The sequence below is a fragment of the Brassica napus genome, chromosome C5, assembly GCF_020379485.1.
Source record: "Brassica napus cultivar Da-Ae chromosome C5, Da-Ae, whole genome shotgun sequence".
Taxonomy (NCBI): Eukaryota; Viridiplantae; Streptophyta; class Magnoliopsida; order Brassicales; family Brassicaceae; genus Brassica; species Brassica napus.
The window spans coordinates 46,796,845-46,819,269 of record NC_063448.1 but is presented as its reverse complement, the minus strand read 5'-3'; the positions used below and the strand labels follow the sequence as shown (position 1 = coordinate 46,819,269).

Sequence of the window (22,425 nt, the reverse complement as noted above, 5' to 3'; positions counted from 1 at the left end):
AAATGTATTATTTTTTTGTGATTGGTTATATCCCTTAATTTCTAGTCAATCAAAATTCAGTAAACACAATTAATATCTTTGAAAATACAATTTACAATTATTATATGAATTGAAAATGTGAAATATAAATTTGTTTGATACAATTTTTTGCTAAAACATGGATTATATTGAAACAAAGAGTAATATATAACCAAAAGCTATAACTCATGCAGTTTTGCAAAAAAAAAAAAAAATGCTGTTATGACAGCAAGAAAAATGAAGACATGAAGATTGTCTAGTACATTAAACAACCTCCCAAGCCACACCCTTTTGGCAACCAATAGATGATGTCCATTGAAACTTGTCCCATAAACTAAAATCTCCCTCAAAACAAAGATCCTTGCAACATTGCGTACTTTTCTTTGTTAACCTTGTCTACAAAACACTGCTTAAGAATTCAAAAAGCTGGAGTTGAGATCAAATTACTTTGACCTATTTCCTACTACACTCTTATCAACTTGAGCTTCTCCAAACGCTGCAACGCTGATTTAATTTTAAAACAAAATTCTTTTAAAAATTCATAAATTTGCTTATTCAATTATTCAACCTTGTTAAGTTTGGTTATGTTGGTTTTCTTTGCTTTAAAATTAATGTATGAATTAGAATCTTAATTTTATATATGTTTGGTACCATTTTGAACATAATACTTTATTTTTTCATCAACTTTTACAGACTCATACTGATTCTGTAAACCAAACCGGGTAATCTGCATCCATGTGAACGACAAAAGATGGTTGCTTACTGAAAATTTTATTATTCCTTGCTTTCCAGATGTACCATATTATCCATGCAAACTGATGCGGCCATCAGATCAGCAACTGAACCAGAGGTCAACCCAAATCCCTACTCAACCAGCCAAGGCGCCAACCAGGACATACGTGCACTAAACATGCCATATCTTACAAAAAAGAGGGTTTAAATGACGAGGATATTTTTTATGGATTTTACACTCAAGAAGGAGTCCAGGACAATTGGAATCGGCCCAAAATATTCAGGGATCAAGAAGTTATGAATTTTACAATTCAGAGGTTTCTCAGCCTGTCCATCTGCGAGTATGCGACTTTAGAAGAGGATTCAAGCCCAAATAAGAAGAGTCCTGAACCAAAACTGATCATAGGAGTCAAGAGGAGTTTATTATCTTTCCAGAAAGTCCAAGATCTCGAGAAATGGCCAAGGAAATTGGAAGATATGATCAATTTCCCAAAACCGGCCAAACCAGCTCTACACTTGCCTTATTTGGAAGATCCGGGTTTCACATCAAACCAACCTCAAGAATGGCAGCCAAGAGACCTTATAAGTCATTCAGAGGCACTACACAACATCCTAGGAAGCACCATGCCACACTGGATCAGTCGGATCACAATCAAACCAAAAGATCAAGCCGGTTTACTCAGATTGGCCAAACCGACATCATTTATGGAAAGTCTTCAACCAATTCAACTTGGTTCGACCCAGGGCTATTTATGGGAACCAGGAGATACTCTAGACCATTCAGAAGACATCCAAGATCCTTAGCTGCACCAGCACCCAGGAGATCAGGCGGATCTCTCTCTCCATCAACATTCCATATATGGCCACCTTTACACTAAATGCTTTGGAGGAGTTTCTACATACTTTTGCCCAAGACCAACGGCCATATTTTATTTTATTGAGGCCAAGGAGTATTTCAGGAAGGCTTGAAGATCATGGCCACGTCCAGAAGCTAACAAGATACAAGTCTTCACAAGTTTCTCTTTTGGAGGGAAGCTAATCAAGCCTAACGGCTATATTCCATGGAGCCATCAAAGCCTTTGCTCCCAAGACTTTAAGTTCAAGTTATTTTGTTTCCTTTTATTATTTTATGACTGTTAGAGTGTTTCTTAGTCGAGCCTATAAAGCTCTAGTCTTTGTTTCATTGTAAAGCACCCTATTTTTGAAAGTAATAAGAATTATTCAGTTTTTCTAGTTTTCTTAAAACTATTGTTCTAAGTCTTTTGAGTTTGTGTGAAGCAACTCCACAGCACCTTGACTTATCAAGGCTCCTTTCCATAGCGTCTTGTGGCGTCCTCAATTCGCCATCCTTCCATTCCAATTCGTTTCCCAAGCTTGAGAGTGATACACATCCAGCAAGCAAAGCACTATCTCAATCCACTTCAATCATCAACTGATTAGGCTGAGAGTGTCACACGACCAGCGGCCTAATTCCATCCTATCTATCTTTATTTATCTTGTTTTATCATATTAGAAATCATATCTCATTTGTTTTTGCATTTGTTTTCAGGATCGTAACTTGCATTCCATCATATCGCCCATCCGATCATATTTTTGGTCGATCCATCAAGCTTCCATCAACCATTTTACCATCCCTGATTTTCAGCCTGCAACATTTGGTATCAGAGCTCAAGCTCCTGAATCAGGTCCATCTATCCTTGCATCTTTCATATTTGCTTGCATTTATTTTTTTCATTCATAAACCAAAAAAAAATCCATAAAAACAGTTTTTGCATTGTTATTGTTCTTAAGAAAAGAAAACAAAAGAGACGAAGTTTCTTGCATTTGATTCACGAAATTAGTTTGAAATTATTTTCTAGTTGTTTGCATTCATTCCCCAGCTCCACTTGCCATATTTAGATTTTGTGCATTCATTTAAAAAAAAAAAATCTTCATTTCCAAATTTGTTTCTTGCATTGAAAAGTTAAAAAAAAGAAGGCATAACATTTTATTAATTTCGTGCATACCATATTTGTTTCATAAGTTTGTTATTTGCATTCAAAAAAAAAATCATTCATATTGCTTGCATTTTTTTTTTTTCATCTTATAAACCGAAAACCCATAAAAACAGTTTCTTTGTTTCAAGTTTTTGTGTTCTTGCTGTTCATCATATTTTAAAACCACGAAAAAAAGAAAAAAAGAAAGATGTTTTTGATTCATATTACTTGCACTTAGTTTCGAAAGTCTTGTTAGTTTCCTTTTTGTTTTGTTTTCATAATCAAAAATCCCATAAAAATTGCCATTTTGAATTTGTTTCCTTGTTTGCATATCCTTTAAAAAAAAAAAATCATCCTAGTTATTTTATCAGACCATTTTAGTTGAAGTATTTCGTGCATATCATATTGCTGAATTTAAAAAAAAAAAAAAAATTCATTCATCATAAGTTTGAATCATTTGTTTCATATTGTTAGGTTTATTGCATTTCTTTAACTAAAGACTCAAAAAAAGAATATCCTTGTTAGTTTGTTTCCATACTTTCTTTCCATTTGTGTTTCTTATCATACCATATTGTTTAATTTCGAGATTGCATTCAGAAAACCAAAAGAAAAATCATTTTAGTATAGTTACTTCATTTCGGTTCATAATTGCATATTTTTCTCGGTTTAGTTAAATTGCATTCTTACATTTGTTTTATTTTGGTTAGACCAAAACTTTCCATGCCTTCACTTGTTCTTTGAGATTGTTTTTCAGGAAGCAATGGAGGAGGAGAGACATGTCCAAAACCTAAGGGCCACCTTGAGCCAACAGTCCGCAGCTCTACAAAAGCTCCAACTTAAGATTGCTCAGTTGAAGAAAAGAAATCAGGCACAAGGCCAACGTCCACTTGAAGGAGAAAGGAGATTTGGAGATGTACCAGGGGCTGTATATGTCGAGCCCAAGCCACCAGATCCTTCAAGGATCAATCAAAATCCAACTTCTAAAACCCACAACAATCATGTTGTTAATTCTCGGTTTGATTATAACTCTTTTGCTGATAAAATTGAACTCTTTAAATTTTCAGGAAAAAGAGGTTATCTTAGATGGGAGAGGAACCTTGATGAATGGTTTCACTTCAACAACATCCTGAGGAAAGAAAGGCTAGCTTATGCTATTGATCAACTTAGAGAAGAAGCCTTTAAATGGTGGGTACAGGAAGAAGATGATAGGCGGTTTTACAATGAGCCAACTATCAAAACGTGGAGAGATCTTAAGGAAGTCATGAGGGATATATTTGCACCAGATTTTACAAGTTCTGAAATCCAAGAACTATATCCAAGGAGGTATCCAATTCATGGTTCCAAAGAAGCAAGAAGATTAGTGGCACAAGAGGGTCAAAGAGTCTTGTCTCAACAAGATAACTTTCAGCCAAACCAAGGACATGCCATTGTCCATTGCTTAGACCAGAAGAGTGACATCCCAAAGGTCAGGAAGATAAGTACAAGTGTCGGCCAAAACATTTTGATCAGGTCCAAAGACAAACCAGAGCAAGCTATTGTCCAAGTAAAGGCTAAGGTAAGTCCTATACTTGATAAATATTTTCATAAATCATCTACCACTTGTATGATGCACTTGTCTTTGTCCAAGAGTGTTATTACAGGTCTAAAGGAGACTAGGTACATAGAAGAAGAGACGCCAGGCACAAGCCTTCCCACGGACCAGAAGGAAGCACAAAGCACAAAACAATCAAAGTTGCTTAATAAACCAAAACCAGTGATCATAGTATCAAACCAAGGTAAGTGTCAAACAACACCTTTAGATACTGGTTTAAACATTTTTATTCTTGGTACAGGAATACCAGATGAGAGCCACATTCTTACCGAACCAGAACATGAGCTCAATCAAAATCCACACCACAAGTGGAAACCGAAAACTGAACAAAAGATTGTTCAAGTGCCAAAACCTGAGGTAAATTTCACTCTAGATCATCATGATATTATTAATTCCATGACAAGATTAATGCACTTGTCTTGTCCAAGGAAAAGTGAAATTATTACAGGAAGCCAAGGTGAGTACAAGGCAAAGAAAGAACAAGAAGTTCTTGCTGCCACAACTGATTTAAGGGTTAATTGTTCTATGTTTATGTCATTTTATAAATCCCTTTATTTTGGTATAATATACTTGTCTTTGCCAAGATATTTTGATCCAGGTATAAGTCAAGAAGAACATAAAAACCGAGCTGAGCTATCACAAAAAGATGGTCATACCAACCAAGGTATCATTCTTCATCATGCTGATGCACCCAAGGTAAATCCGGCCATAACACATTATGTTCATAAAACTCCAGTATCAGATATAATTCACTTGTTCTTTGTCCAGAATGTTGAAAAAATTTCAGGTTGCAAAGAAGAAAGCTTCAAAGAAATCCCACATGCTAATCTTTTGTTGCGAGGAGGATCCACCCCAAAGATGGTCAGAACCGAGCCTACTAGGAGTATGAAGGACCATCCACTGAAGAAGAGAGGCAATGCCAAAGTCCATAGCAGAGGCGTGATCATATCCTATTTGCTGAAAGAAAAGCCACCTGATGAACAATCCATCTCCAAACCGAAACAATATCAAGGTAAGACCTTAGAATCTCAAAAGAATATGAAAGCTTACTTGCTCTATCTTGGTGCAGGTTATCAAGTTTCGAGGTCGAAACTTTGTCAAGGGGGAGGGTATGATGCGGCCATCAGATCAGCAACTGAACCAGAGGTCAACCCAAAGCCCTACTCAACCAGCCAAGGCGCCAACCAGGACATATGTGCACTAAACATGTCATATCTTACAAACCAAGAGGTTTTAAATGACGAGGATATTTTTTATGGATTCTACACTCAAGAAGGAGTCCAGTACAATTGGAATCGGCCCAAAATATTCAGGGATCAAGAAGTTATGAATTTTACAATTCAGAGGTTTCTCAGCCCATCCATCTGCGAGTATGCGACTTTAGAAGAGGATTAAAGCCCAAAGAAGAAGAGGCCTGAACCAAACCCGATCATAGGAGTCAAGAGGAGTTTATTATCTTTCCATAAAGCCCAAGATCTCGAGAAATGGCCAAGGAAATTGGAAGATATGATCAATTTCCCAAAACCGGCCAAACCAGCTCTACACTTGCCTTATTTGGATGATCCGGGTTTCACATCAAACCAACCTCAAGAATGGCAGCCAGGAGACCTTCTAAGTCATTCAGAGGCACTCCAAAACATCCTAGGAAGCACCATGCCACACTGGATCAGTCGGATCCTAATCAAACCAAAAGATCAAGCCGGTTTACTCAGATTGGCCAAACCGACATCATTTATGGAAAGTCTTCAACCAATTCAACTTGGTTCGACCCAGAGCTATTTATGGGAACCAGGAGATACTCTAGACCATTCAGAAGACATCCAAGATGTCCTTAGCTGCACCCGCACCCAGGAGATCAGGCGGATCTCTCTCTCCATCAACATTCCATATATGGCCACCTTTACACTAAATGCTTTGGAGGAGTTTCTACATACTTTTGCCCAAGACCAACGGCCATATTTTCTTTTATTGAGGCCAACGAGTATTTCAGGAAGGCTTGAAGATCATGGCCACGTCCAAAAGCTATCAAGATACAAGTCTTCACAAGTTTCTCTTTTGGAAGGAAGCAAATCAAGCCTAACGGCTATATTCCATGGAGCCATCAAAGCCTTTGCTCCCAAGACTTTAAGTTCAAGTTATTTTGTTTCCTTTTATCATTTTATGACTGTTAGAGTGTTTCTTAGTCGAGCCTATAAAGCTCTAGTCTTTGTTTCATTGTAAAGCACCCCATTTTTTGAAAGTAATAAGAATTATTCAGTTTTTCTAGTTTTCTTAAAACTATTGTTCTAAGTCTTTTGAGTTTGTGTGAAGCAACTCCACAGCACCTTGACTTATCAAGGCTCCTTTCCATAGAGTCTTGTGGCGTCCTCAATTCCCCATCCTTCCATTCCAATTCGTTTGCCAAGCTTAAGAGTGATACACATCCAGCAAGCAAAGCACCATCTCAATCCACTTCAATCATCAACTGATTAGGCTGAGAGTGTCACACGACCAGCGGCTTAATTTCATCTTATGTATCTTTATTTATCTTGTTTTATCATATTAGAAATCATATCTCATTTGTTTTTGCATTTGTTTTCAGGATCGTAACTTGCATTCCATCATATCGCCCATCTGATCATATTTTTGGTCGATCCATCAAGCTTCCATCAACCATTTTACCATCCCTGATTTCTAGCCTGCAACACAAACTGATGATCTTCCAGCTGCGGAGTAACTCTCTAGAATAGATGATCCATGTTTGTGAATAAAGCCCTTGTTGGAAAAATATCTGGATTTGATGGTATCTTCGAGAGAGCCCAAACCTGAAGTACTGGAGGACATTAAAAAAACACATGGTTTATTGATTCCTCTTGGGCTCCACATCTTGCACAACAAAGATCTCCTTGAATCCTCCTTGCTTGTAAATTCCTCCTCACTGCTATACATTCTGTCACCAATTGCCATAGAAAATGTTTTAATTTTGGCGGGCACCGTATTTTTCAACAAAAAGCCTTCAGATCATTCACTGTGGGACCAATCAGTAGTGGTTGTCTCTCCCTATCTGGATAAATCCATTCTACCTTATATCCTGATCTGACCATATATTTCTCATTTTTTGTGAAGTGTCATTCATCTATATCTACCCTCTGAGTTCTGCTCAGTGGTATGCTTTCTATAAGTTTTATATTGATAATCAGTATAATTATCTATAATCAGTATAATTAATACTATTATATCAATAAAATTTTTGATCATTTAATCGTTATAAAAAGATTAATTTCTATCTTCATCAGGCCTGACTCATAAATTTTGTAGATCTTGTGCTTGAAAAAACCAGTAAAATTATTATATTTTGTTAATGACGATAAAAATAATAAAATTTGATTATAAAGAAGCAATGTTTGAAAATTTCGAGGATTGAAAATAATAAATAGCTTTGGAATATATTATTTTACGAATCCACGTAAGAGAAATACTTTTAAAGACACTTTTCTCTACATGTTTTCTTCAGCCCCTTGTGTATATGTGTTAGATAATAACATTTATTGGAAATCTAGGACCTTAGATACTAGATATTTTTCCAAAGCCCTGTGCAGTAGCATTTTTGGTACACCTTTAGAGCCGGTCCTGATCTTCATTGCTAATGCTAATAATCAGTGAAATTAAATCTTACATTAATGGAAATATTTGATACTTTATTAATGGAAATATTATATACATCCCTCTAAAAATACTATTAGAACCAAATTTGGTTTTGAAACTGAAAGATAATCCCAATATATAAAAGGGATTGAGCTAGAGCAGTGAGACTGTCCACGTAGATAAAAAGTTCAGGCCAATCATGAGGTTTTGTTATGTCACATCACACCCGCTTTTTCGAGGGTATACACATGTGAGCTGTTAATATTTGGACCTGGCCCATTATCAGCCGAACTCTCGCTGTATCACAATGTTCGTAAAGGCTAGTCTCTCTCCTTTTCATGCGGAGATGGAAGCACTCCTCTGGGCAATGGAATGTATGAGGAATCTACGTTAGTTTCAGGTTACCACTACAAGAAAACCAAGTTTAGCGAGGAAATTTAACGAGGAAAACTAATCCTCGTAAATTTACGTCGACTTTACGAGGAACTTACGAAGAAATATAAAATCAACGCTATTTCCTCGTAAAATAACGACAAAATCATTTCGTCATAAAGTCGATGTAATGTCACGTGGCTTTTACGAGGAAATACGCTTTCCTCGTAAACTCGACGTAAATGTAGCGTGTACTTTACGAGGAAATATTTTACGTCTACTTAGCGAGGAAATTTTGAATCCACCAACTTTGTCGTTATAACACGTTTTTTTTTCCGGCAACCTAGCTTTATTTTTGAATCCACCAACTTTATTTTTGCAAGTGCAACAAATTCGAGCCTTTCATCTTAGCTTCACAAGCAGACCAAGTTAGCTTCTTTCCATACCCTCGGATGAGAGAATCGGGAATATATTTCTTAGCCGTGATCAAAGTTACACCTCGAGGACGAATCATCAATGGAGAAGAACCACCATTGCAGGAAGAACAGATAAATGAAGTCGGGGAACCTGAACAAGAAATTGATGACATCCTTCTCATTGATCCGCATAATCATGAGTACGAAGATCTTACCGACGATGCCACAGACGAAGCTGTTGAAGACGAGTTTAATGAAAATGATGATGTTTCTAGTGGTGATGAGAATGTCGATGTATGCGATTGATGTATTTGTTTTTAATAAGATTGATTCAGACTTAATGCACGTGATTTGATGGATTTAATCATGAAAGACTATTTGCATAATTTGATTTTGTGTAAGGCAATGAGAGTTTGTATTAGAATTAAGATATTGAGATTAAAGTTAAGGACTTGTGGTTTTAGAATTTGGGGTTTGGAATGGAAAAAATAGATTGAGGTTAAAGGGAAGATGAGTTTGGGGTTTGGAATATATGAAGTAGAAGATAAAGATGGGGTTTGGGGTTTCAGATTTAGGGATTTAAACATAATCCTCGTAATTTCCTCGTAAAATAAGGAAGAAATAACGACGAAATTAAAAATAAAGAACGCGAGACTCGTTAATTCCACGTAAGCAGAAATCGTCGTTAAGACCTCGTAACCGGAAAACGTGGGCCTTGCTATTTCCTCGTAAAATAAAAACACGGGCCTTGCTATTTCCTCGTAATTTATGGTGGGCTTTACGAGGAAACAAAACGCGGGCCTTTGTAATTCCTCGTAAATTTACGAAGAAATTACGAGGATATCTAATCTCTTATATATACTCGCGAGCGCTCACACTTTCATTTCATCTCAACTTCCTCTCCACCTCCTCTCTATTCCGTAGCAATGGTAACTCTTTCTAATTCCTCTCTAATTTGATTAGTTTAGGATAGATTAGGTGGTTAGTGTAGGGAATTTAGATAGGTTTACGGATTTTATGTTAATTAGTGTTGATTAGGTGGTTAATGTAGGGAATTTAGCTAGATTTATAGAAATTGTTAATTATAGAATTTGTTAATATTGTTGTTGTTAACTTCAAAAATTAATTTTTTTTGCAGGGCCTTCGAAAGAACATGCTTACTCCCCATTACATAAGGAGTCAGATGTTGCGAGGAGGAGTGAGAAATTCTACTAGGCAATGAACGACCCTTAGTTCTTTTTTTTCGGTTGTTGTATTATAAATTCAAAACTTATTTATATATAAAATATTTTCGTATTGATTTTTATTTTAAATTATAATTTTATTAATAAATTAAATAATTTTAATTATTTTTTTAATGATATTTTTAAATATTGTAAAATAAAAAAACGAAATAAATTTGTAGCTAAATTACGACTTATTTACGTGGAAAGTTTACGAGGAAATGACGAGCAAGGTTAAACAAGGTCTTTACGATGAAATGATGTACTTCGTCTTTACGACGAAATGATGTACTTCGTCTTTACGACGAAATGTTTTCCTCGCTAAGTTACGATAAATTGGCGAGGAAATATGCGTTACGACGAACGAGTAACGACGAAACATGTTTCTTCGCTAATTCCTCGTAAAGCCTCTTTTACGACGAACTCACGAGGAATACCGCCGTCGTTAACCTCATGTTTTCTTGTAGTGTATGTTTGCAACGGATTGTTCTCAATTGGTGAAGATGGTTTCGGAACCAGAAGAATGACCAGCTTTTGCAAATTATTTGGATGATGTCAAAACCCTGAAAGAGAACTTCTCCCGATCAGAGATCATCTATGTACCAAGGACTCAAAACTCAATGGCGGATAGACTAGCACGCAGTGTTCGGAAACAACTGTCTTTTGTCGTTCACATGGATGCAGATCACCCGGTTTGGTTTACAGAGTCAGTATGAGTCCGTAAAGTTGATGTAAAAAAAAAAAAAGAACGGCACCAAAAGACTTTCACAAGAAACGTTTATTTTATGAGACAATGGAGTAAAACTTATTTGTATATTATTCTAAAAAGATCTTATTTGCTCTTCTCACCCAAACTTAGCCTTTTTAAACAACATACAATGATTTTAGGAGACCAGCTCTACTCTATATTTGAGACCCAAAGCGTGCTAAGTTTTGAATAAGAAACACACACCCGTATCTATACTAATAAAGTAAGGTACGGATGGAAAATTATAATAAAAGTTATTTTATATTAATTTATGAAGTATTTAAAATTATTATAGATTAAAAAATATTATAAACAAACAAATAATGAAAGAATTATGTGATCATTATAATAAATATTTTTGTTTTGAATTACAATGACAGTAACCTTCACTATTCTTTGATAAATAACATTATATTTTAATATTTATTTTAGTTTCAAATGTTTAATTTTATAATATTCTTCATTAAACTAACTTAGTAAATGTTTTTTGCGAATATGACTCAAAACTTCAAATCATCCCTAAAATAATTTATGCTTTTTTATAATTTTCTTTGTGCTTTACAGGTGATATAATTTTATATTTTCTTTGTGTGTGTGTTTTGTAAAGTTTTGATAAGAGAAGTATATAATAATGTTTATGGTTTTTGAGAATGTTAGGGTGTTGAAGGATTATGTATGTTAAGATTAGTTATATTTGAGTTCGATGTTTGTTTCTATATTAATAGATTACGACGTGGTGCTCTCCTTGTATGATTTTTGATAATTTTGAATCCAAAATTGATTGGTTAATTGTGGTTTACTATATTTTAAGTTCTTAAGAATAAGTTAGTGGTTCTCATGATTATTATTTGTATGAATGAATTGAGTCAACATTATTGCATTTCGTTACGATATATGTTAGGCTATAAATAATATTTAAGAACAGAGTAAAATAGTGAAAGTATAAAGTATAAATCTAATTGTTTATATTCTAAATTAACACTTAAATATATAACTATAAAATTATGTTTCAAATATTTTAATTCGTTTAAGGTAAAGCGGGATATATTTGATGCATATGTAATCTATGTCTTTGTTTACTATTACGTAAGTAGTTTAGTTTTATTTTTTATTTTTCTACTAGTTTCTTAATTTTTCCAGTTTTAATTGAATATTATGTAGTTCTTTCTAATTGAATAAAATTATTTTAGTTTGTTTTGCTAAGTTCAAGTGATTTAATTTAGTAAATTATTTTCTATATATATATATAAATTAATTCATTATACATTGTATTGTATTTAATATTATATTTAAAATATGTTTTTTAAGAGTTTCAATATTTATAATATTTTGTTTAATTTATGGGCAAATTACATGTTTACCACTTTTATGCTACTACTTTTCATTTTTACCACCACTAAAAGGACATTTTCAAAAATATCTTCTTCATTAAGTGGTAAACGACTATTAAACCCTTGTTTTATATATATATAATAAATAAATATTTAAATAAATAAAAATCTAAAAAAATAAAAAATAATTTTGTAAATTTTTTTTCGAATTATACTATTTCGAAATTCAAACCCTAAACCCTAAAACTCAACTCTAAACCCTAAACCATCAATCCTAAACCCTATTTTTCTATATAAATACGATCCCTAAACCCTAAATCACCAATCCTAAACCTCTTTTTTTTTGAAATACGAACCCTAAACCCAGAAACATCAACTCTAAACCCTAAACCCTAAACCTTCAACTCTAAACCCTAAAACATCAACTCTAAACCCTAAACCCTAAACTTCAACTCTAAACACTAAACCATCAACACAAACCCTAAACTATCAACACTAAACCCTAAACCCTAAAAAGTAAACTCTAAACCCTAGACCCTAAAAAATTAACCCTAAATTGTAAAACATCAACTCTAAACCCTAAACCCTAAATCTTCAACTCTAAACCCTAAACTCTAAACCCTAAACCCTAAAACCCTAGAGTTGATGTTTTAGGGTTTAGATTTGAAGGTTTAGGGTTTTAGGGTTTAGGGTTTATGTTTAGGTTTTAGAGTTGATGTTTTAGGGTTTAGATTTGCAGGTTTAGGGTTTTAGGGTTTTTGGGTTTAGGATTCAGATTTTAGAAATATAAGGTTTAGGGTTTAGGGTTTACGTTTAGGGTTTAGAGTTGAAGTTTTAGGGTTTAGATTTGAAGGTTTAGAATTTAGGGTTTCGAGTTGATGTTTCGGGGTTTAGGGTTTAGAGTTGATGTTTCATGTTTTAGGGTTTAGAGTTGATGATTTGGGGTTTAAAGTTGATGTTTTAAGTTTAGATTTAGGGTTTAGAGTTTACGTTTAAGGTTTAGAGTTGATGTTTTAGGGTTTAGATTTGAAGGTTTAGGGTTTATGGTTTAGAGTTGATGTTTCGGGGTTTAGGGTTTAGAGTTGATGTTTCATGGTTTAGGGTTTAGAGTTGAAGGTTTAGGGTTTAGAGTTGATGTTTTAAGTTTAAATTAGTTAACCATATGTTTTTTTTTGTCAAAGTTAATCAAAAGGTTATAAATGTCTTTTATCCTTCATTAATGATGAGGGTAAAAGTGGTTAGTGTAAACATGAAAAGTGGTACTTTGAAAATAATATTTTTGGCAATTTCCCTTAATTTATTTATATAGATGAGAACAAAGTTTCTATTGTAGCATGAAATTTATGATATTGTAAAATGGGTTTTGTAAATAAAAAATGGGTAACACCATTCACAATATGATATTAAAATTTAACTAAAGGTTAATTTTATTTTATGATTTGCGTAACATTTTTTATGATCAAACGATGAGTTTTGGTAAGAGAGAGAAAAGGCGATTCTGAGTGCGATTATGACGTAGGGTTTTGGATTCGATGACGACGGCGATTCCGCCGGATTTACCGGTGTCTCCGGGAGGGGAACCGGGGGTAAACACTGTGGAGGATGAGAAGGTTCAGATTGAGAAGAAACCGGATCAAAGTTGGGTCAATATAGCGAAAGATAAGAAAACGTTGAAGAAATACGATGTGGAGATTTTGGATAAAGGTGGAAAACAAACGGTGGAAATCCCGGAGGAGGTAATTTCTGAATCGACTCCGCTATGGGATGATTTTGTTATTGGAAAGTTTTTGGATCGAGCGCCTCATGTCGCAAAAGTCCACATGGTTCTAAACGAAATCTGGAGGTATGGTGAATTATCAACGAAGGTAGAAGTTTATGAGGTGGATGATACGACGATGAGATTCAAAGTATCAGATCCAAAAGCTCGGGAGAAGATTCTCCGTCGTGGTATGTGGAATATAGTGGGGGTCCCGATGATAGTAACGAAATGGACTCCAAGAAGTGAGGAGGAGAAGCAAGAGGAGGAATCTATTCCCATGTGGATTCATCTTACAAAGGTCCCACTGCATATGTTCTCCTGGGAGGGTCTTAGTCTTTTGGCTAGTCCTGTGCGAATTCCACTGAAGCTCCATCCAGAGACAATTGCTTGCACAAGTTTTGAAGTTGCGAAGATATTTGTGAAAGTGGATGTCTCGAAAACTCTACCGAAGGAGATGACATTTACAAGTAAGGGGAAGGATTTCATGGTGGATTTTCATTACCCGTGGCTTCCTTCAAGGTGTAAGCATTGTGATAAGTGGGGTCATGGAGAGAAAGTTTGTGCTTTGAAGGGGAAAGGGAAAGCTCAGGAGGGGAGTTCTAAATCAAATTTGAAGGATGTGATAGAGAGTATTGGGAACAAGGAGGCAAGTATTATAGAGAAAGATGGTAAAAGTGAAAAGGCTTCTACTGGAGGAAAGTCTGTTGAGCTGGAAAAGAGAGAGAAGGTAGTCGGTGATGAAAGTGAAGAGAGTTGGCTTCAGGTTCCTCAAGGGAAAACTGGTCGATCACAGCCGAGTACTCCTAAACAAATGGTGGCTGAGATTAAAATTTCATCATCAAAGTTTACGGTTCTGCGTACTAATGAGGAGGAGGAAGGAGAAATAGTGGAAGTGAATAAAGATTTGGGGGTTGAAGAAGAAAACTTGGGTGAAAAAATAGAGATCTGTGAGGAAGATGTAATTGAGGATGCTTTGTTGGAACGTAGTAGAGGGATAAATAAAGTTATTGGGCAGAGAGGAAGGAAGAAAGGGCAGAAGGCTAAAGCTCGGGATGAGAATCCTGTGAGTAAAAGGTCTTCTCGTCCTAATAACTAATATGGCTGGGTTCTTCTGGAATGTGCGCGGATTTAATAAGTTGTTGAAGCATTCCGTAGTGAAAGATTGGATCAGTGGTAGTGAGATGATGTTCGGGTGTGTTTTAGAAACGAGGGTGAAAGAAGGGAAAGCGGGTAAGATTCTAAATTCAAGTTTTAGTGATTGGTCAGTGAACTATGAATACAGTCAGGGTGGGAGGATTTGGCTTTTATGGAGAGAGTCAGTGCGTATGACTCCTGTGTTTAAGTCTGATCAGCTTATTACCTGCTCGGTGGGGTTACTGAATGAGGAAGAATTTTTCTGTACATTTGTCTATGCGAGTAATGCAGTAGAAGAGAGAAAGAAGTTTTGGGGGGATCTCTGTGATCATCACTCTTCTCCAATGTTCAAAGATAAAGCTTGGGTTCTAATGGGTGATTTTAACGACATTCTGGATGGGGTTGAGAGTTCTGGTTTTTCAAATCTAGGTAGGCTTCCAAGTGGTATGAGAGACTTCCAACATATGGTTCTTCATTGCAATATGTCTGATATGGGATATCAGGGTCCGCTTCATACATGGTGTAACAAACGGGGGAAGGGGTTATTTGTAAGAAACTTGACAGAGTATTGCTAAATGGAGATGCGATCAATAGGTTCCCAAATGGATTTGCTACATTTGAGCCGGGGGTTGTTCTGATCACTTGCGTTGCAAGATTCAGTTGTTGCCACCAATGGAGAAAATTAGGAAGCCGTTTAAATATGTAAATGTCATTGGGAGCTTACCGAACTTCATTCCAAGATTAAGGGAATATTGGGAGGAGACTGAGGTGCTATTTCATTCAACGTCTGCAATGTTTAGGTTTTCAAAAAAGTTGAAGAATCTAAAACCTCTAATTAGAGAACTGGGAAGAGAAGATTTGGGGAATTTAACGAAGAGGACTCAAGAAGCATATGGTACTTTGTGTGAGAAGCATCAGAATACTTTGGTCTCTCCTTCTGAAGAAAATGTCCATGTGGAAGCTGAAGCTTATGAGAAATGGTTGTTTGTTGCTGGTTTAGAAGAAGAACATCTTAAGCAGAAGGCTAAATTGCATTGATTGGAAGTGGGTGATCTCAACAACAAGACGTTCCATAATTTTATTAGAGCTCGTAAATCACAAAATGTTATCAGAGAGATACGGTGCTCAAATGGTAATAGGCTTGTGAACCATAAGGATATAAAGATGGAGGCTGAAAGACATTTCTCGGAGTTTTTGAATCAGACCCCTGATAACTATCAAGGAGCAACTGTGGATGAGCTAAAAGATCTTCTGCAATATAGATGCTCTGAAGAAGATGGGAGATACTTGGATGTAGAGGTCACTGCAGAGGGAATAAAGAAGGTGTTATTTTCGATGGCTTCTCACAAATCTCCAGGGCCGGATGGGTATCCATGTGAGTTCTTTCATGTTGCTTGGCCGGTGATTGGACAAGATTTCATTGTTGCGGTTCAGTCAGTTTTCAGGTATAGTTTTCTTCCAAAAGGAGTCAACTCTACTATACTAGCTTTAGTCCCGAAGAAGGTTGATTCGTTGGAGATGAAAGATTTTAGGCCTATAGCCAGCTGTAACGTGCTGTATAAAGTGGTCTCGAAGATATTGGCAAATAGACTGAAGAGGGTTCTGCCTAAGATAATATCTGAGAATCAATCTGCTTTCATCAAAGGGCGTTTATTGATGGAGAATGTTCTGCTAGCTTCTGAACTGGTGAAAGACTATCACAAAGACTCTATTACGCAAAGGGGAGTGATGAAGATTGATATCTCAAAGGCATTTGACTCGGTTCAATGGTCATTTGTATTGAAGAGTTTGGAGGCGCTAGGATTCTCGGAGAAGTTTATTAGTTTGATCAGATTGTGTATAACGACGGCTTCTTTTTCAGTGCAAGTCAACGGTGATTTGGCTGGATATTTTCAAAGTTCTAGAGGTCTGCGACAAGAGTGCTCACTTTCCCCCTATCTATTTGTGTTATGCATGAATGTGCTTTCAAAAAAGATAGATAAAGCAGCAAAAGAAAAGGTGTTCAAGTATCATCCTCGATGTAAGTCACTTGATATTACACATCTTTGTTTTGCGGACGACTTGATGGTTTTTGTGGAAGGGTCGAAAGAGTCTGTTCAGGGTGCTCTATCGGTGTTTGATATCTTTGAGAAGTGGTCGGGTCTGAAGATAAGCATCGAGAAGTCCACTTTGTATTTAGCTGGTGTAGTAGAGGAAGATGAGAATAGGATTCTGTCAAATTTCCCGTTTGCTAAAGGAGAACTTCCAGTACGTTATCTGGGGTTACCGTTGATGACCAAAGCTATGAGGCAGCAAGACTATTTCCCGTTAGTTGAGAACATCAGAGGTAGAATCAGCACTTGGACGAGCAGATTTCTTTCTTATGCTGGAAGACTAAAACTGTTAAAAGCAGTGATAATGAGTTTGGTAAACTTCTGGGCTTCAGTTTACCTCCTCCCTAGTAAGTGCATTCAAGAGATTGAGAGTATATGCGGAGCCTTTCTTTGGACGGGGCCAGAGCTGAAAACTACAGGTGCTAAGGTTGCCTGGTATACTGTCTGTCAGGTGAAGACTGAGGGTGGGTTGGGAATCAGAGACCTCAGAGTGGTGAACAAAATACATGTTTTAAAGCTAATATGGAGATTGCTTTCGGGAACATCTTTATGGGGAAAATGGATCAAGAGTAACCTGTTAAAACAAAAAAGCTTTTGGGAGATTAGTGAGACAACACAAGTGGGCTCTTGGATGTGGAAAAAGATAATAAAGATGAGGGATATTGCTAGGAGCTTTCATAAGAAAGAACTGGGCAATGGAAGACAAACTTCGTTCTGGTTTGATAACTGGTCTGAAAGAGGAGTTCTAATCTCAGTACTAGGTGAACGGGGCATTGTTGATATGGGAATTAAGCGGGAAGCTACGGTGGAAGAAGGACTTATGAGAAGTAGAAGAAGAAGGAGAAACCGTTCGCTGTTGCTTAATGAAATTGAGATTGAGTTAGCGGCGGCAAAAGAAAAGCTGAGAGATGAAGCAGAAGACAAGAATGTTCGGAGACAAGGATCAGGTTACAAGCAAAGTTTCTCCACATCTGAAACTTGGACATTAATGAGAACAAATGAGGAGAGATGTGATTGGGCTACGGGATCTGGTTCTCTCAAGCAACTCCAAAGTTTGCTTTTGTAGCGTGGCTTGCGGCTAGAGACAGATTGTCGACTATGGATCGTATATCTAAGTGGGATCATGGGATCGATGTAACTTGTGTTCACTGCAAAAGTGAACCGGAGTCCAGAAACCACCTATTCTTCGAGTGTGGTTTCTCTACTCAAATTTGGGAACATCTCACTAAGGGTATCTTGCTCAGTAACCACGCCAACGTCTGGCAGGACATTATGTCCATAATCTTGGATGAGCGACTGGAAAGAAAGAAGAGATTCTGCTTGCGCTATGCTTTTCAAGCAGCTATACTTGCTATATGGAGAGCGAGGAATAAGATAAGGCATAATGAGAAGGCGTTGCCTATTGCTGCCGTTATGAAGTTGGTAGAGAAGGGAGTTAGGAACAAACTGAGTGTACTGAGAAGGAAGCATGTGAAGGGGTGGGAAAGTGGACTTCAATTTTGGTTTAGCACTCGTCTTTAAACAAGTTCGTAGTAGTTTAAAGTTTGTAGGAAAATATGAAGGTTAAAACAGAGGTTCACACATGATGTAATAAAGGTTTTTTTGATGAATAAATTTAACATTCATTCAAAAAAAAAACATTTTTTATGATTCATGTAGTTAATTCTTACTGCTATTAATTAATGTATTTATGTTCTTCGATGAATACAATTTTCATAAGAAATGGTCCTTGATTGATTCATTCAAAACAACCTTGAGGCAAAATCTAGTAGTCTATTCCATATACTTAATGGTCAAGCTCTCATGACTGAATTCATTTAAAGTTCATGAAAATAACCATGACCTTTTATCTATACATTGATAAAACAAATAATAGAACAAAAGGGATTAGAGATTTTCCTGCAAATGAGCCTAATGGACAAAGATATAATTAGTGCGAGAGGTTCAAACCATGTAACCATAAACTGATTGTATCATTCTTCAAAAATCTGAGACAGTCTATGTATAATCTTCCAAAGTTAAATACTATTATACATTCACCATTGAGAATCTAAAGTCCACGATTTTGTTGCTTTTCATGATCGGAACTAACAGCCTATTATTTGAGCATCTTACTTACTGAGGAAGCATTGACCACCACCGGTTTCATAGTCAAACTCTGCAAACATATAAACCTGAGCATCAAGTTGAGAACGCCTCTGCCGCCGCCACAATCAGCTGTAGTCCAGAGAGGTTTGTTTGTATTAAAAAAGCCTAAGCAATTCTTCCATCGCAGTCAAAGCAATGTCGTTCATAAGAGGCTTGTCCATGTCTGATATAGTAGCCAAGTTATTAGGCTGATAATGCATATAACTCCCTGGAAGAAGATCAAAATCCAGTGAAGCACCAGCCATGGACAGATCCAACGGTGAGATGTGCATTGGGTGTAGCGTTGAGAGGTGGGAGGAGATTGGTCTTCCCATGTAATTTGGTGCAACCGTTGACATTCTTTTAAGCTGTGCAATAAAGATCAGATTTAGAAATGAGAAGGGGGCTTGAATGATTAAACCATAATCGATAAACAAAACCTCGTCTCTAAAATGTGCATTTTCGATCCGGAGCTTATGCTCATCGAAGTAAGGATCTTCACTAACGGGAGGACCTCCACAGTTAAGGCATATAGCATGCTTGAGTGCTTCTCTAATGGCTTTGTTCTCACATCGAATCTTGTCGTTCTCTGCCTTTAGTGCATTGTTATCTGCTCTCTCATGTTGCGCCTACAGAAACAGTATCAACAAATCTTAGTCAAACAACATTTTAAACACACAAAGAGAGAGAGAGAGAGAGAGAGAGAGAGAGAGAGAGAGAGAGAGAGAGAGAGAGAGAGAGAGAGAGAGAGAGAGAGAGATTAAGACACATAACCTTAAGCTGAGTTCTTCTGTTCTTCTGTTCTGGAACAAAACTTGGTTTGTCTTGGAGCCAAACCCAATTCTCTGCTAAGTTGGTTCCTCTGCTTATCATCTGGATGAGCACACTCCTTGAAACTCCTGCAAGAGATTCAAACCATTATAAGAGTTTCTGAATCAGAAAAAAAAAAAGAGAGAAGAAAATACGATTCAAGTCGTTGAATCTGTTGAGCGGTGTGACGATTTCTTCTTCCTATCAGTTTCAGTGCCGTCATGATATTGGCTACCACCACCACCGTCTCCTCCACTAACCTTTTCGAAACACCTTAGTCGGAGCCAATCCATATAAAAAATTTATACTGAGAAATTTCTATGGCTATTGGAATGTGAAAATGATTTTCAAGGGATGAGGCTTACGTTTTTTATAAGTGGAGATTCACTGATTGGATGAGGGATAAGAGTAACTGAATGAGCTATCATGGTTCAGTGGCTCGAAATAGATAAGACTTTGCTAATGACATGAATCAATGCAAGTTTTAACGCCTAAGAGAAGATGAATCGAAAACCAAACAACGCTAAACGACATAGACATACGATTACTGATGAAGATCATATCTGTCAGATTTTCAGAACCTTCACTGACGTTAAACCTTAACAGAAGTCAGTGAAGATCTAATCAGGAAAACTTGGTAATAAAATTCAACTTAACGGAAATGTAAAAAAATATAACTAAAAACAATTCAAGCTATGAAATCAAACGTAGGATCAGAACAAACCTGTGAATCCAGTAGCAGCTTATCCACTCCATGAGTTCAATACCGCCTCTGACGTTCATGGCCTCCCAAAAACGGAGCAATCGCACTTGAACGGTGGAGGAGCATTATTCCGTCTTCAAATCAGAAAGAAATATTGTTTCTTTAGCCATTTCGATGAAAATAATATTACTAGTTTGTCTCAACAGAATGAGGATATGGTTCTCATGGTAGGAAAGCTTACCCTCTATAGTCGCAGTTCCACCTCTTTGCATGTGTGAAGATCGCATTGAAGGTGGATCGTGGGTGACGAATTTAAGAAGGACTTAGTTGATCTGTAACTGGTAACTCTTCTGATTGTTCGGAAGAAGAAGAATCAACGGAAGTCAGGTCGGGGACGATCTCGAATGGCCGAGATGAAGAGAAGAGGGGCTCAACCCTAATATCAAAACGGTGCGTTACGGCAACGGGCTGGTCAAGTGTAACTAAATAAGGGCCCAAAAAAAAAATGAAGCCCACATGTTTCCAAAATAACTTAAATGAACCGCTGAGTTTAACTCTGGAACACGTGTCGCAACGTCAGGAGACGACTTTGTGACGTGGAATCGCATGTGGCAGTCTCAGGAGTGAGTAAAACACTCTTATATATATATATATATATATATATATATATAGATAGAAACATTGCCCGACAGAAAAAAAAAGATTTGTAAAACTTCTATTATCAAGAGAATATGTATAAGAAAATCATAAAAGAATAATTCGTTTCACATAAAAATATGCATATTTTAGGAGAAGACGAGATCGATGTACATACCCGGTTTACCTGTTTAGATGTTGATTTGACTTAGTGGTTTAGTGTACAGCTCACTCTATGTATACATGTAAATGTTCATTTGATTAATGAGAGAATATAATTATATAAGAAATTTCTTTATCTCTCTCAATGCAATATGGTATAAGAACTGAAATTGAGCTTGATCTTTGCGTGATCTACCTTGGTTAAGCTCGTTTTCTGTTCATCTTCAAGCTTCGATGGTGTCTGCGAGGAAGATTCCTCGTCGATCGCAACTAGTCGTGATTTTCAGGTTGGTTCTTTATCTACCTTGATCTTTATCTCTCTCAAAGATTTCTGTTCATCTTCAAACTTCGGTATGCTCAGATTGTTTCTCCGCCGACATCTAGTCCGGATTTTCAGGCTACCGAGCTCCCGCGGGTGTTGATATCACGGATTCGATTCATTCACCATTCTTTATGCATAATTCCGATCATCCAGGTTTACAACTTGTTTCTCTCAAACTCAATGGATCGAACTTTGATGATTGGGAAGCTGCAATGAAAATAGCTCTAAATGCAAAGAACAAAATCGGTTTTATCGATGGATCGTTACCTCGTCCTCCGGAATCCTATTTAAACTTTCAAATATGGTCTATATGCAATAACCTTGTTAAGTTTTGGATTCTTAACTCGGTTTCAACTCAGATATATCGTAGTATTCTCAGGTTGAGTGATGCTACTAATATATGAATTGATCTGCACAGTAGGTTTCCTATGACGAACTTGCCTTGAACTTACAATCTTACACATGATTCAGAATTTATGTCAAGATTCATTAACTCTTTCTGATTATTTCACTAAACTCAAGACGTTGTGGAGTACTTTGGAGAATTGTGAAGAACTTGATGATCCTTGTACTTGTGGTAAAGCACCAAAGCTTCAACAGAAAGCGGAACGTGCTAAGATTGTGAAGTTTCTGGCAGGGTTAAATGAA

The 22,425-nt window shown here is 36.5% G+C and overlaps 2 protein-coding genes across 10 annotated transcripts; one reads left to right on the top strand and one right to left on the bottom strand.

Moving 5' to 3' along the window:
- The first annotated feature begins 13,563 nt into the window (after positions 1-13,563).
- On the top strand, positions 13,564-14,886 carry LOC106417140. Its single transcript, XM_013857992.1, has one exon. The coding sequence runs from the start codon at positions 13,564-13,566 to the stop codon at positions 14,884-14,886; it is 1,323 nt and encodes a 440-aa protein (XP_013713446.1).
- Positions 14,887-18,971: 4,085 nt separating this feature from the next.
- Positions 18,972-21,143, bottom strand: LOC106418614 (homeobox-leucine zipper protein HDG11). 9 transcript variants are annotated; one of them, XM_022705087.2, is made up of 8 exons: positions 20,899-21,143; positions 20,679-20,791; positions 20,497-20,552; positions 20,320-20,413; positions 20,110-20,227; positions 19,919-20,043; positions 19,585-19,773; positions 18,972-19,512 (listed from the first exon to the last, which is right to left on the bottom strand). In XM_022705087.2, the coding sequence occupies exons 6-8, from the start codon at positions 20,015-20,017 to the stop codon at positions 19,261-19,263; spliced, it is 540 nt and encodes a 179-aa protein (XP_022560808.1). In that variant the 5' UTR covers positions 20,018-20,043; positions 20,110-20,227; positions 20,320-20,413; positions 20,497-20,552; positions 20,679-20,791; positions 20,899-21,143; the 3' UTR covers positions 18,972-19,260. The 9 variants fall into 9 exon arrangements, with proteins under 9 accessions (XP_022560808.1, XP_048614433.1, XP_022560807.1 ...); XM_048758476.1 differs by having other exon boundaries at positions 20,110-20,209; XM_022705086.2 differs by having other exon boundaries at positions 20,320-20,552.
- Between the last annotated feature and the right edge of the window lie 1,282 nt (positions 21,144-22,425).

What these genes read in the sequence shown, in the direction of transcription:
- LOC106417140 (XM_013857992.1), top strand. Translation starts at nt 13,564, where the DNA reads ATGACGACGGCGATTCCGCCGGATTTACCGGTGTCTCCGGGAGGGGAA.
- LOC106418614 (XM_013859348.3), bottom strand. Translation starts at nt 20,017, where the DNA reads ATGATAAGCAGAGGAACCAACTTAGCAGAGAATTGGGTTTGGCTCCAA. An exon ending in ACAGAAGAACTCAGCTTAAG is followed by an intron (nt 19,774 to 19,918) that starts GTTATGTGTCTT and finishes CTGTTTCTGTAG; the next exon opens with GCGCAACATGAGAGAGCAGA. An exon ending in ATGCACATTTTAGAGACGAG is followed by an intron (nt 19,513 to 19,584) that starts GTTTTGTTTATC and finishes TTTATTGCACAG; the next exon opens with CTTAAAAGAATGTCAACGGT.